The sequence below is a fragment of the Parasteatoda tepidariorum genome, chromosome 2 (assembly GCF_043381705.1).
Source record: "Parasteatoda tepidariorum isolate YZ-2023 chromosome 2, CAS_Ptep_4.0, whole genome shotgun sequence".
In the NCBI taxonomy this organism is placed as follows: domain Eukaryota; kingdom Metazoa; phylum Arthropoda; class Arachnida; order Araneae; family Theridiidae; genus Parasteatoda; species Parasteatoda tepidariorum.
This window is the reverse complement of record NC_092205.1, coordinates 87,542,169-87,558,354: the sequence shown is the minus strand read 5'-3', so window position 1 is coordinate 87,558,354 and position 16,186 is coordinate 87,542,169. Positions and strand designations below refer to the sequence as shown.

At 26.5% G+C, this 16,186-nt stretch overlaps 1 protein-coding gene across 2 annotated transcripts in view; it reads left to right on the top strand.

Moving 5' to 3' along the window:
* The window catches only part of LOC107452752 (isocitrate dehydrogenase [NADP], mitochondrial), a 30,750-nt gene that overhangs the window by 6,702 nt on the left and 7,862 nt on the right, over window positions 1-16,186 (top strand). Inside the window, exons 2-6 of one of the 2 annotated variants that reach the window (XM_043044985.2) lie at window positions 7,868-8,128; window positions 9,500-9,660; window positions 11,817-11,963; window positions 15,619-15,755; window positions 15,839-15,990. In XM_043044985.2, coding sequence (XP_042900919.1) covers window positions 7,868-8,128; window positions 9,500-9,660; window positions 11,817-11,963; window positions 15,619-15,755; window positions 15,839-15,990 — 858 coding nt within the window. The remainder of the gene's footprint in view (window positions 1-7,867; window positions 8,129-9,499; window positions 9,661-11,816; window positions 11,964-15,618; window positions 15,756-15,838; window positions 15,991-16,186) is intronic. The other variant, XM_043044987.2, reaches the window with a different exon arrangement.

The window sequence follows — 16,186 nt, the reverse complement described above, 5'->3', positions numbered from 1 at the left end:
AAAAAAAAAAAAAAAAAAAAAAAAAAAAAAAAAAAAAAAAAAAAAAAAAACATAAATTCCAAGTATTTGTATTTGTAGAGTCTAGGTATGTTATTTTATTCATCTTATTAATCAATGTTGAAGATATAATCAGAATAAATTAATAACTTGTACGTACAATTTCATCATAAATTATGCCTTGAATTTCTCTTTGCAAATTTGTATCATAAATTTAAAAAAAATTTTGAACTCTACTTTTTTGAAAATTGTGAAGATTTCATCACTCATAAAAGTGATAAGTAGTTATCATTTTAATCTTATCAATTTTGAATTATCTCTAATATTTTCCCCTCTATTTTGTTATCTACAGACAGGCGAATTGCTGAATGTGAAATGTCTGTAAAATGCAGTAATCGGTGGGAGGGGATCGAAAAGATGTTAAGTAGAAGGAACACCTTGACTCAACTATTTGTTCAACAGCATTATTACTTTAATTTTAAAAAACTGAAAAAATATCTTCCCATCATTTGTTAACTTGATTTTTAGCTCTTGTCAAATGAGTAATTTTCGATCCCTGCTTAACAATTTAATCTTTAAAAATATATTGAAATATCAATGTTATCCCCTTAACTCCTAATTTTTATTTACATTTTAAATATCCTTAACTAAGCAATTTTAACAACAAAAAAAAACATGTTAAACAAAACAAAACATGTTTGCTGCCATGCAATAAAAACATGTTATTTTTTAAAGATGGGCATTTCATAAATTAAATAGAAAAAAATTATTTAGTTCGATTTTGATGTTTAAATAAAATTTATTATGTAATTTAACATGGAAAAATTTTTTTTTTCACGTGCGTTCGATCTATTGGTGTAAAAAAAATCACGTGGACGTTAAGATTTTATTTTTTTTTTTAAAAAATGTATCCACATTTTTCTAAGACTATATTTATTTTATTGCTAAGCACCTGCTTCTGATGATAATATTAAATAGAGTAAAATCTTGACAATCATGTCTGGTGTTTACGCCTTGGCTTATATCCAACTCGTAAGGCAATACCGCCACGTTTTACGTTTAATCAGGTGGCTTCTGAAAAATGATACTACTTAAATTAAGATTACTCTATCAGACAATATATCAGTGTATTTTTTAGATTCCACATGTTTTCAATAAGATATAATATATTGGATTTATTAAGAATGGCACTAATACATATGTTTCGAAATTTTTTTTATTTCGTTCATTCATTTTTTTTAATAGCCCTATCCCTATTTTTTTTTTCTTTTTTCCCCCCTCGATATTTTTTTTCTTTTTGAAAAAGTTCATATATTTATCATTTGGTATTGAGAATATTGGTATTATTCATTTTTATGAAGATGAATTTTATTTACCATTTTTTTACAAAATTTATAATTTAAAAATGATTAATAACTTTTCGAACAATTTTGTGTTTTGTTTAACGCAAGCTCTTCATTTATAGTTTATGTGCAGCATGGTTTGAAACAACAGAAAAGAATAAAATAAAAAAGAAAAAAAAACAATGTAGGAGTTGCGAAAATATCAAAGCAGCACATGTGCCATTCGTGGAAATAACAAAAGCATATGTTGCTAAGAAAGTTGTAAATTTAGTTTAAACATTATTGCAAATTTTTCTGAAAGCTTAACTGATTTCATTTCTGAAAATACCGGTACGCTGCCAGAATCTAAGAATTGCAAGAAATATTATAGTTTAGCTAATATTAATTTTTAAAATTTAAGATTTTTTTATCACTAGAAAGACGGAAAATTAGTATATACCACCTATATTGCCGAAAAGCAGTCAAAATGACTAGATTGTGAATGCGTCAATAAATTTGTTTAAAATTAATTTTTAACATTTGGGGAGCCTTTGGGGAGTGACAATCCATTAAACCTTTTAATTTTCGTCTGCTCTTGTTTAAAATTAAATTATCGTTCAATTTGCAAGTAGAAGAAAATCAGAAGATAATTTTTTTATGAGTGCGAATTTATCCATTTACTTTTTGTACCAAATTACTTCAGACATTATTAAAAGATTTTTTTTACTAGGTAATTAATTATTTGCCAACGTTATGTGCATGATAAATCGATGGATTTTCCCTCCTATAGCTATCGAGACAGTGAAAATGCTGCTTTGAGAAAATTCAAAAAAGAGTTAGCCTTCAGAATTAGTAACTTATATCTTAAAGAGAATGTTCCCGAATGGGCATACTATTACGTTAAAAAAAACAAAAAACAATGTTAACTTTGAAAGTAATACAGTGTTGCTCCTTTAAATATAGATTATCTCAAAATATTAAAATTGAGCAGTTCCAAGCTCAGAAAGGTTTGTGTTGAAGCTAATATTGTTTGATAACTTAGTAGAATTAGTGGGAAATAGCTTGCTTGTTGTGTGTTGCGGCTGTTCCGCCGATAGCACTATCAATAAGAATTTATAGGATACTTGTTAGCGTCAAAATGCAGAGCTTGTTGTATGATAAGTTTGTGCGACATCTGCAGATTTCTGTGTAATCGATGTTTAAAATAGATGCTGCTAAATTTAAAACCGTTCTTTGCTCACTTAAAGACAGTTCTCTGGAATCTTTTTTTCATTTACATTTCCCTAATATACTAGAATAAACTTAGATTTTTGCACAACTTCTGCCCCCGCAAAATATTTTTTTATTAGTTCAAAAAGTGTTTTAGTTTCTCTTATTTTATACGAAAATAAAAGTTTAAAATTAAAAAAACATCTAAAAATGCGCTATTTATCGAATCTCTTTCCCTCAAAATTGCGTTCGTTTTGCCTTTTTGTGGGCATCGTTTTCTCATGTTAAAATAAAGGGAAACTGTTCATATTCTATATGAATCATGTCGAAATCCGGTTTTAAATTTTGTGTGATTTATTATCAGTTAATGTTGAATAGTTATTAACTTAAAGAGTGTCATATACCTTATTTCCTTAAAAATTAGTGCTTTAAAATAGTTGAGCGAACTTCTTTTTTGGGAAAACGGTTTTATAAATTTCCGTTTTTTGGAATCGACGTCTCATATTAAATTTCTTTGATTCATTTTTATTATGTGTATGAAGCTTATAATTATTATTATTTCAAAATAAAATAAGAGATATTGAGATATTGTTTGAATCACAAGCTATCCCTGGTGCAGGCATTTAAAAGCTAAATTTAACGCATTTTCATGTTTCTTTTAGAAAACATGATTAATTCTCCTTTTCATTTGCATTAAGCGGCAAGGGCATTAAAATGTTTATTATTTTAGTAGAACAAGCGTGTGTTGGACAGCAAGCTATTATATTACAATACTTGAAAACTACTTTTAAAATTTTTCTTGAACGTGCAGTTTTCTTGCGGTGTTTTTTAAGTGCATCTAACACTTTACCGTTTTAACAATGGCCTTTCTTTACATTAGTATTTTAAAATTTGCGTTTTAATTCCCGATGCATGACTGATATACTATTGTCAATCATTTTGTTTTAACGTTCAAAACTAAACGATACTTTACTAATTAAAGAAATAATATTTATTTAAAATGTATCTCATTTAAATTTATATATTTTTCTAAAAAAAATTATACTTTTTTGTACACATTCGTCAATGAGGAAAAAATTGCCACTTGTTTTACACCAATTAGATCTGTAGCGTGGAGAAAAATAGTTCCTATTGGACATAAATGTGCAGAAAGTACTTTTTTGAAAAGATAAAAGGAGTGATTGATGTTGATGACTACTACTGACACTTGCAGTTTTTGTAATTTCCGAAAACTAGAACATCTGTGAGATCGATATTTGCTGTATAAAAAGTAGCTGGTGTATTTTTATCCCTCTCTTCGGGATTAAATTATGGTGGCTTCACTTAACGCGTGTTTATTTGCGTGGATGAGAGGGAGTAATATTTGTTTATTTTGTAGACTGAAATAGAATTCAAGGTAATTACGGTATACTTCACATTTTATGAGAGAAAATAAAAAAATGACCCGTTACATTTTATATCTCTTGTTACTTAATTTTAAACGCTTAAGCTAGAGTCCAATTGATGTTATGTGCATTTCTGATTTGGCATGTTTTTTTTTCTTCTCTCCTCTTAGTTTGCACTGCTTGATAAATCAAACGATTAATCGTCCTTTGAAAACCTGTTTTTGCTGTCTAAATTTTTCAGATTTTCTGAACCCTAAAAAATAAATGTTCCTGAAATAAACTCCAGACTAATTTTTTTGAAGTTTTATTTTTGATTTTCCCCCTCAGATTATCCAATTTTGCTATGAATAAGAAAAACTAATAGCTTAGTTTTATTTATTTATTTTTTTGCTGTCAAATAGTTTTAAGACTAAAGTTAAGGATCTCTAATTTTTTTTTTTTTTTGAATTTCAAATTAGTTTTGTAACTATTAAATGTTGAAAGTTTTTAATTTTTGATGAAACTGAAATATTAACAAAAAGATTTTCTATTCTCTTTTGGACATGATCAAACCATCTGCTTTTATACAAAAATTACTTTTTGAATGCTTTTAATCAGGGGATTCTGTAATGATATATATTTTAACTAATATTTAGTAAAATGCCAATTTCTTGATGTGACCGAAAAGTGTATTTTGTCGGAATTATGAGTTTTGAGTTAATATATTAAGTAAAGACATGAATCTAGAATGTCGATTTTTAGTAAATTTTAATAACTTTTTTTTCGTCGCATAACTAAGTTTGGTGAAAAGTTATTGGGCTATTATTAGAAAAGTCTATTATTAGAGTTATATTTCTTCCAACCCCATATTCTTATTTTTTGAGTAAATAATTGTTGGGTTTTGTTTTTTTTATATTTTTTTTTCAACGAACGAATATTAATTATCAATCCTCTTCAATATTTGAAATTTTTTACTACTTAATTAGTAATATATAAGTGGTTAAACTATGAATAAAGCAGAGAAATGAGCAATCGAATTGAGTTTTGCAAAACGATTGCTTAAACATTTCTAAGGGTCAGCGTAGCCTGTAAATTATTAAAAAAATTCATATTTTATAAAAAAAATTATATATTTCAAAAAATTTTTTTTTAATGTACATTTGCAACTTTTAAAAAAGCAATTTTACCTTTTATAACAAGAAGACTCAGAATAACTAGAGACGTTGCTGAGGCGTTACAGTAACTATCTAAAGTAAAAGCATATTTATCGAAGTTTTATTTTAAAACATTTTCACTTACATTAAAAAAGGCGCTCTAAATATTTTGATGAAAATGTCAAGGAACATTGTTAGACTCAATACAAAGCTTGTTTTAAGTCCGGCGATCTCAGGCGTTAGTCGCCCATGTAATTCTGAAGTTCGGAAATAAATCTTATGTTACAACTGAATTATTAGAAGTTTATAATATTATTTGTGCATTATGTTTTTTTTTTTGATCATCACTCAGATTATGTTACAGAATCATCACAAACCATAGAATAAAATTAATTTATTTGTTACTTTAGCTATAATTTTTTATTTTTAAAGTAAACGAGAAATTTAGTACATATTTTTTTCATTGAAGAGGCGCTTCATGAATTAGCTTCGTTAATTAAAAGAGGCCCTGGTAAAAAATAAATAAATAAATAAATAAATAATTAATATTTGGATACTAATATTTTTGGTGTATTCGTTGAATTGAAAATTATAGATAAAAGAATCGTATTTTAAATTGTTTTTAGTCAACATATCGTGAATTCGTCCGTACAAAATATAAAATGAAATTATTTTTGGGAAACTAAAAACAAAATTTAGTTGCGGTGTTTTGAAGTAGTTGTTCGTAAAGCTGTGAAATATGTTATTGGAAATTGCGTTATTGTATTCAAAAGAGGTTTATAAATTGTGATTAACAAAGCACAATGAAGACATTTTCTTTTTCTTTGATTCATCGGCGATTTTCTTAAAGGGTGACACAGCATATTGCTTGATTGTGGTGAATTATTTTAGCAATTGTTGCTGTTGTAAACATTAAAAGCTGATTACATTGAAATCTAGACATAACTTTCTTCTTTCTTGTTTAATTGGTGATAAACAGGAATGACAAAAAAAAAAAAAAAATTNCTCTCAAAAAAAAAAAAAAAAAAAATTACTCGTCTATTTATAATATTTAGGGTGATCTTCAGTTAAGTTTTATATTCAAAACAAATTTTAATGAAAGCAGTAAGGTGTCCGTGACACGATAAAACTAAAGAGTAAATAAATTTTCTTCAAAAAAGAGAAATGCAGATTTTTACAGTTTTTCTTATTCTATTCATTACTTTATCTATATTCAATATAAATATGTTTTTTTTAAATAGCTTTTTACGTCATTTAAAATTCCTGGATTTTTCTTTTATTGTTTTTAAAATAAATTTTTTGCTAACGGAAAAAAGAAATACTTGAGATAGTTTCACAATAAGCTCTTTAATTGAAGTGTTTGGGGCAATATATTGATTAGCCAAATTTTCAATTTGTGTTGGAGGGAGTTTCAGGTAGAAAAACATGACTTCCATTTAGGTAGTAGGGTGTTTACGTAATTTTGCAGTCTCTAAGCGGATTAACTGCCTAGAAATAATAGTAAGGAACAGTTAAATATAAAAATGTCACATTTGGAAAAAGTATGACCTCAAACCCTTAAATTCATTCAATGTGTCTCTTGGTCTTAAATAATAATTTCGCTTTCTTTAAAATTTTCTTATTTGTTTATTTTTATAATTTTTTTTATAAATTATTGCACTTCTGTTCTTTAGATATTATACTATAATATCTAAAGAACAGAAGTTCACTAACAATAGCGCCTATAATGTAGGTGCTACTGCTTTTTAGATACAGATTATATGAGAAAAGATGTCAATTTATGTTAGTTCTTTTTAATCCATTTTGTATTTAGATTAATCAGGTTAAAAAAAAAGTTTTTGTTAAAAACTTTTTTTGTTTTGGTTTACAGGTTTTTTTTTTTGGTTTATTTTCAACAAAAATTAACTCTTAAATAATATGATACATAGCTTTCTCCAAAAAGCTGTTTAATAAATATTTTTTTTTTGTTGAAAAAAAGTAAATATAAAACTTTAAACTATCTGTTTCTTTATTAAATTTAATTTGTTTAAATGTGAGTTATTCGTATAATACTTGATGCTTAACAATTGTATTGGTCGTTTTCAGTTTCTTCCATTTTGTCTAGTTTCTTCTGATTTTATACCCGTTTCTTCCACTGTTCTGGAAAAAATAGGTTTATTCTGGACGAAAAACCAACTCTGTTTAGCATAGATATTTTTGGGAAAAGGTGCTTCTGCCTAAATATTTAAAAAATGTAGATTTATATTTATTTGAAATACAGATTCCTAGTCGGAATTAACTCAAAATTGTTAATTTTCTTTCATTTTGTTACAATCAGACTGAAAGAGTTTTTATAAATGATTGATCGATTATTAAACATAATATTATAAAAAAAAAAAAAAAAAAAAAACGGGCTTAGTTTTTTTTATGTTAAAAAAAAAAACCCATTTGATTTAATCCATGGTTTAAATCACTTTGGTTTAAACATGCCAACCCTGGATTTAATAAAAGCTAACGAAGAGTAATTTATTTTCTACCATAACCATTATTAACCTTCAGGATTCTATTTTTGATGTCAAAAACAATGTCATAGTGCTTAGCACATTCAAAATTTCGATACATATAAGCTAATTTAAAAAAAAAAAAAAAAGAAATTCAAATTAAAGAAAATATAGTTTAGAAACATGCAGTTAATCTTCATATTTTTTGTTATATTTTGCTTTTATCTTGAGAAATTTCATTTAAATTTTTTACATTAAGCAATTATTATTTTAATTTTCATTCTAATTTAATATTTTATTGGATCAATTAACAACAAAATAATGATTTTTACTTTTCTTAGATGGCACTGATCGCCGTATCACAGTGGACAAGCCCGTTGTGGAGTTGGATGGTGATGAAATGACCAGAGTGATCTGGGAGAAGATCAAAGAAAAACTCATCTTTCCATACCTGAAGATTGAATGTCTATACTATGATCTTGGTCTGCCTTACAGAGACCAAACAAATGATCAAGTCACTTTAGATGCTGCCATGGCCATCAAGAAGCACAATGTTGGTATCAAGTGTGCAACAATTACTCCTGATGAAGCTAGAGTTGAAGGTAAATTAGTTATTCTTTCCCTCAAAGGGCTTAGCACAAGGTGTTCCTTTTTACATTGAGTCCAGTTTATATCACCATTTGATCAGCTAACCTATTTGCACTAAGCTAATTTCTGCACTTGTGCCAGTTAAATTTACCTTAATCAATTGATTTATTCTGTTCAATTTTTAACATCTCTGTTTGTACTTTCTTTTGTTTCAGCTAATCTGTTAGTTATTTCAGTCAAACCCTGCTATGCTTCAAGGGACTGAAATTTCGGTTCACTATAACCGGGAGTTCACTATTCTGTACTGCAAACAATTTTAACTTATTTTTCCGAACTGCTCCCCCCCTTTTTTTTTACACATTATTTAAATAAATGAACAATAAAAAGAAATACAAAAATGATTAAACAATACGTAGTAACAAAAATTTGTTAACTTTTATTTTTTATTACTCTTCCTCTTGCGTAAGGAGAATTAGGGATGGCCTTTATTTAGGGATGGGAAACTGAGATAAAAGATGCAAAAACAAAAAAACAAAACAAAAAAATCCTTATGCCTTCATTCCACTCAATAGATGGTTTTAAAAATCGGTATATGTGTTTCATGTAGAAATTTTAAAATTACCAAAAAATGAAGAAAAAAAATCAGTTGACAACAGAAAAAAGTTCATTAAATTCAATTTCCTCAGTTTTTTTGGTTCACTATTTCCCCAAAAAATTATATTATGTGTGTATAGCAAGGTACGAAAACGAACTTTTTGTTCACTATATCCGGGAGTTCACTATAAACCATGTTCACTATAGAGGGGTTTGACTGTATTAAAATAATTTCTTTGACTGAATTACATGTTGTTTTTTGTTCTATAATTTTTGAATTTGAGCTTTTAAATAATTTAAAATTTAGTAGTTGCTAACAGTCAATTGTGATAAATAGATCACAAGAAAATTGCCAAATTTTTAAATGTCTGATTTAAAAAAAAAAAAAATTTGTTAGCTTGAATTAGTTGATTTGATTGGGCACTAACAGAAAAACTTACTAAAGGGCATTTTTTTACGGAAAGGACACAATTGTGCGAAATGCTGTTAAAGCCTTAATTTATTTTGGAGTCTAAACGTAAGTTTTTTTAATGAAAAAATATCTTTTTTTTAGTAAATGCAAGAAAACATGTTTTCAAAATGCATTCTGTGTTTGCTTATTATATAATTTTTTTTAAAGTTGCTAAAAATGTTTAATTATGTTTTTCTTTTATTAAGTTTTTCAATTCAAAATGTGGATTTTTTCTTCTTGAAATCTTATCTTGTTATAAATCATGTTCAAGTTTCCATGAAAGTCAATATTTAAATTTTACTTTGCAGAATTCAGAAATATTTTTGTCTTTTTTTAATAGAATTTAAATTGAAGAAAATGTGGCCTAGTCCAAATGGTACTGTTAGGAATATCCTGGGAGGTACTGTGTTCAGAGAACCAATTATTTGTAAATCTATTCCACGTTTAGTACCTGGATGGACCAAAGCAATTGTGATCGGAAGACATGCCCATGGCGACCAGGTATGGATTTTTTTTTCATGCATTAAAGTCACTTATTGTTTATACCATAGTTGTACATTACATTTAATTCACATAAACTCGAAATTGATAAATTGTTATTAATGTTAGACCAGCAAGCATACTTTCTTTCGTATTTTACTTAGTTGCTTATTATATTTTGTTAAATAAATATATTTATTTAATCTATTTTGTGTTATTCAAATATTTCTAAAAAGAAAGCTTTCAAAAAAATGTCTGTATTTAGTATTTCTGTAATAATTTTAAGACTTGAGATATTTCCATTATTATTTATTTGTTACTTTTATATTTTTTATATCCTAATCAGTTTGGATTATGAGTTGAAAATTTAGATGTAATTGGAAACTGTTTTTTTTTTCTGTTTATCTGTTTAAATTGGCTGTTAGAAATTTAAATAGAAAACTTGTATTGATAAAATCCATTTTTTGACCATCAGCATAAGTAACAATTGTATTTTTGTAATAAATTGGAAGAACATTATTTAAAAAAACTTGACAGAAACATTATTTAAAAAACTTACTAACACTCAATATTTAACACAAGATACACATGGCCAGAGCCGCAATGGCTCAGGGGATAGAGCGTTCACCTTCCAATGTGGTGAACTGGGTTCAAATCCAGCGATCGCTGGTCAATACGAATCCGCATCTGGCTTGCATCAACAACAGTGCTGACGTGAAATATTCTCAGTGGCAGACGGATCATGGGTTAGAGTCCCTTTGCCATCTGGCTAACTGTGGAGTGTTAGTTCCATCAAAAAGTCCTCTATAAAGGCAAAATTTCTCCCAATACGTGATCTAGTAGTTCCCTTGTCTTCTGGATTGGGTTCAAAATTACGAGGCTACAGAGTTGAACATTAGAAGTCGTAAACCTAAAAATTGGGTCGGCTAGGTTAATAATATTAAAAAAAAAAAATAAGAAAGTTATGAAAGTTAACATATTCAAATTAATGTTTTAAAAATGAAGTAATGAACTATTTTTTTTCTTGATGTAATTAGCTCTTAGAAAAAGAATGATTCGAAAAAAGATTTTTTTCAGTTAAAACCTCACCCCCACTACTTTGTGCTCCTCCTTCGCTTAGGGTATTCATAAAAGTTCCTTATAAGAATTTTATTATTATTTTATTTTTATTGCTTTATTATATGTTATTGTTCTCTGAATCTCGAACTTCATAAGATAGTGGAGGTAACATATAATATGTTTGGTAATCTATTAAAGATATGATTAAATTTTGTAGAAAAAAAAAATTGGGTATTAACATCAAATAATCTACATAAATGAATAAAATGCTTAACAATCTTCATTATAAATAAATAAAGACATAAAATAATTAAATACATGATTTACAAATAATTATTTATCTTCTGTATAATGCTAGTTTTTAGTAACTTTAATCTTATACCAGATAATATTTCTCATACACTGAGTTAGATCTCTTACGATCCTTGAAAAATTCTTATTTTTCATTCTTCTTACATACTTTAAGATTCCCTAAAATGTTACTATTTTTGACTTCCTGCTGAAATGATTTGCTGTCGTAAAATATTGATTATGTTGAGGTTAAAAACTTTTAAGAAGTTTTTATATTCCATCTTCATTTGAGTGTAGATGCTAAATAGGAAAAATAATTACCCATCAGAATATATAGGAAAAATTAATATTAACTTATACATTTATTTTTTTTAATTTTATTTTATCCTTTTATAAGGAGGAAAATAAATGGGCGGAAAACTTGTATTTATAGCACATATATATATTGAACTTTGTTTTATTTTTTTAATATATTTTAAATTTTTTTTTTCCATTTATTGCATTATTTACTTAACTTACTTTTATTGATTTGCAAGGTGCAAATTTATTCTTTGGCATAAATATTTTAAAAATATTCATCAGCATTTAAAGTTGAAAAATCAGATATTTATAAGCAAATTAAATTATTATAATCAAAGTCATGAATGAAAATGTAAAGAAAAATAAATTAATAAATACTTAGTTAAATTCAGTAAATTAAAAAAAAACAAAACATTTATAATGAAACACCGAATCCTGCTCAATATATAGTTTTGTTTTTCAGGATTGTATTTGTTGTTACTCCAACTTATAAATTATATGAAAGTAATCTGGTCTTTATTTTATAGTACAAATGCACAGACTTTGTTGTTGAAAAACCTGGCCGAGTTGAACTTCTATACACACCCCATGACGGTAGTGAGGCAAGAAAAATAGAAGTGTTCAATTTCCAGCAAACAGGAGGTGTTGTAATGGGAATGTATAACACAGATGACGTAAGTACATAATGATCTGGAAAATGTATAAGTATAAATGTATAAGTATCAGAGATGATTGTGCTCCGGGAAAAATCTGGATTTCCGAATTTTTCTTTAATGCGATCCGGAGTTCCAAGATCCAGAAATTTCACGTTATGTTTCATTACAAGTTATGTTAAGAATTTATATTGGCTAACAATATTTTTTGTTTACATTTTATTCCGTTTTTTTATACATAGATTTTTTTTATTTATTTTTGATATTTTCAACAAAAGACTTTTTCATTCTTTGTTGGCAAGCTGCCAGTTGTATAGACAGATCCGTCTTTAATTATTTTTTTTTAGTCTATAGAATATCGCTTAGCACTAACTTTTTCGTTTTCATTAGAATTTGTTTGTCGATTTTTTTTTATTTATTTGTTTATTTATATTATTACTAGTGTGTGCAAAGGAATGACTGCTCCTCATAAATATCATATTTACTATTTATTTGTAGATTAAGCATACTTTATTCAAATAATTAATCGTTTTTTATAATTATTATTTATTTATTATTATTGTAGTTATGTGTTAAATAATAATAAGTGTAATTAGTGATGAAAGTAAATTTATACATAATTATTCTTTTAAATTATGCTGCTTATAATTTATTTTGAATTTTATGTTTTGAAAATAGCAATGATTTCAATTTACAAAGACATTAATTTTTTGAAATGCATCGATAACGATTTTACTCAAAGAATTTTCAGGATTTTTGAGTTGGGCTCACAATTAACCCTGAAGTGTAAATGTATAAGTATAAATGCATAAGTATAAATGAATAAGTATAAACCTACTTCAGTTAACAGAAATGTAATGGAAATTAAGTTGCACATTTTTGTAGAAAAAAACCTGTTGTGCATATTTTACACAACAGGTTTTCAATAAACCCTGAAGTATCAATGTATAAGTAAAAAAGTATAAACATACTTCAGTTAAAAGAAATGTAATGGAAATTAAGTTGCACATTTTTGTAAAAAAAAAAACTTGTTGTGCATATTTTTTTTAACGATTCTTATGTTACTTTTTGATAAAAATCACTCGCAAATTGTACTTTATGAAACATAAGTAATGTGCCATATTTTTTTTAAGCTTTTGATAAATATTTTTGAAGTTATTTGAAATAAAAAAATAAATAAATATACCATATTTGTATACTTTAAATAACTAATTTTACTTAAACAGTTATTTCAAAGAAAACTAATGTATATTTGGAATCATTTTTGAAAGAAATTAAAAAATAAAGAAGAAAATGATATTTTATTTTTCTTATGTGGTTGATAAACTATAAATTTTTTGCCTTGTTCATTTCATCTATAGAAACAAAATATACTAAGCATATACCATACTGTTTCATTTTTTTACAGCTATCAATTTTAAGATTTGTAACTTTAAAAGTTTTAATGATATTTATTTTTAAACAACAAAACAGAAGTGTAATATTATATAAAAGTTTTACTACAGGTTATAATACTTTATGGCCCTCTTTGCAAACAGTCACATTTTGAATTGCATTATTCTCTGATAGCAACTAGAGTTTTCTCATTTTATTAAACAGGGCAATTCCTCCATCAAATTAAGGTAGTTTAATTATAAAAATAATAAAGTATTTAAAAGATATTTTAGAATTTCTTGAAATTTAAATGAATTCATCAATATGACGATCTATTTTAATTGATAAAAATTTCATAGATTAAATATTCATTTAAGCATTAAAAAGAACAATTTACAATATGACAGTGTTTTCATTACAGAAACAGAGTGAGATCTCAAAAACAGAGTGAGATCTCAAAAAGTTAAGTGAGATTTCTAAAAATTTAAAAAACGCGAATAGACTTGGAAAAAAAATATTTATTTGATTATAATACATTTTTAACATCTTCTAATTTTTAAAGCATTGAATATTTTTGCTGCATCATCACATGGAAAACGTTCTATATCTACTTTTTCATCAGCTTTTCGCATTATGTTGCTCAAATGTTTATCAGTCATTTGTGTAAGATATTTTGTCTTAATTCGGTTTTGAGTGCTAAATGACCTTACAACAGATGCTGAACAATTCGGAATCACTAAGTAAATTAGTAGCATTGAAAAAAATTTTAATGTCTTACATGAAGAAATCTTACGTTCCGTGAACACGTGGTCGCAGAAAAATGTGTTCTAAAAGGTGTTCCGTCATTCGGGGGGAGGGGGGCATTGTGTTCTGCTGTTCGCACTGGTTCTGAACATTACTGGTAAATAGGGAAGCTAGATAACAGGGATCCATGTTGAAAATAATGAAAGATCAAGGAAGAAAAGTTAACCGGATTTTATTCAAAATGGCAGAAGATGAATTTTTTTCCAAAATTTGCTAATTTTGAAATTGATTAATAGAGTGCGCGATCTTCTCGCATTAATAATTTTTTAATGCGAGAAAAGAAAAAATAAGCAAGGTTCTCGCGCTGTAATGAAAACACTGTATGGTTTTTTCACAAAAAGAAGTAAAGAATATTTAATTTTGCATATAAAAATGAAAATTTCTTGCTAGGTTATGAACTTGACCTAGGAAGTTAGTATATTTTATAATAACATTCAGTTTATTGTACTATATTTTATAATAACATTCAGTTTATTCTACATTTCTAAGATTGTTTTAAGAAATTTTCATAATTTTTACATAAAATTTAATGCAACTAAAATTTACTAATCATATATATAAAATGAAACCTGTGTGAATAAGTTTACAAATTTTTGGATGTGGAGGAAGCTATTCTTTGAAGTTTCAATCTTATCTAGCAGTAGAATACTTTTTTATCTGGTTTTTATTTTAGTAGTATCAAAAATGTTCTTTACAATCGTAAATATTATCATACTGTTAGCAAAACTTTTCACACACCTCATACCAAATGATTGAGCAAAAAAGCATTGACTGATTTTTTTATAAAATTTTTATTTAATTGCAATTTTTTAATAAATCTATTGAATAAATATTAATTAATGAATCAATTATTAAATTGCATGTAAAAGAAGAAAGTTATGTAATTTTGAAAATTTGTCCAATCAAAAGTCAAATACAATGTTAGAGAACCATATTTAGAGGCTCTACTTGTCAACTAAAGTCCATAAAGATTCCGATAATATGAGGATTCCAACTGCTACAGATTTCTTGCAATCTCTATTTACGTTTTCTAATTAAGGAATTATAGAGAGTTTTAAAAATGATAGGAAAAGTAAAAATTCTCCTTTTTTGTTTTTAACCAGTGAATAATTTCCTTTTTGTTTCATGACTTTAAAGAAGTTTTTTTTTTTTTTTCAAATCTTTTATAAAATTTTCAATTTATTCATTATGAGAAAGATGGCAGAATATCAACCCATGGTTTAGTATTGTAGAAAATTATCCGTTATTATAAATATCCAAATTAGCATTTAATTGAAAAAGAAAAAAGCTTTCAAAATCAGTGTTGCCACATTTGATTAAACTACCATCAAACTTAACATTTAATAAATAGTTATTAAAAATTAGTTTTTCAATATTAGCTTTTAATATTAGCATTACGATATTAGTTACAATATTAGTATAATTTACAATATTAGCTTTAAAAAAATTTTTTTTTCAAACTTCACAGCTTTACTAATCATTATTTTCCTTTTTGTAGTCCATCAAGGGTTTTGCCAAAAGCTGCTTCGAATATGCTGTAATGAAAAAATGGCCACTCTATCTCAGTACCAAAAATACAATTCTCAAGAGCTATGATGGAAGGTTCAAAGATATTTTCCAAGAAATTTATGACAGGCATGTATACTGTACAAAATGTATTTGTAAACTGAGGCTTTGCATTTAAGCTTTATTTAATAATGTTTGTTTCATTTTATTAGGGATTACAAAAGTAAATTTGAATCCCTTGGCATCTGGTATGAACATCGTCTTATTGATGATATGGTTGCTCAAGCTCTAAAATCCTCTGGAGGATTTGTATGGGCATGCAAAAATTACGATGGAGATGTACAATCTGATGTTGTTGCTCAAGGTAAATATTATTTTATGTATTTCTTGTAATAGGTGTAAATATATCAAATGTGTGAAGTGCATTAATTTCCATGGGAAAACTTATGAAAAAAGTACTGAGGGGAAAATCATTTACGTATTTAAAGATACGTATTAAGATATTTATCAATATCTTAATACGTATCTTTAACACTTTTTTGTGTAAAAGCTTAGCAAAA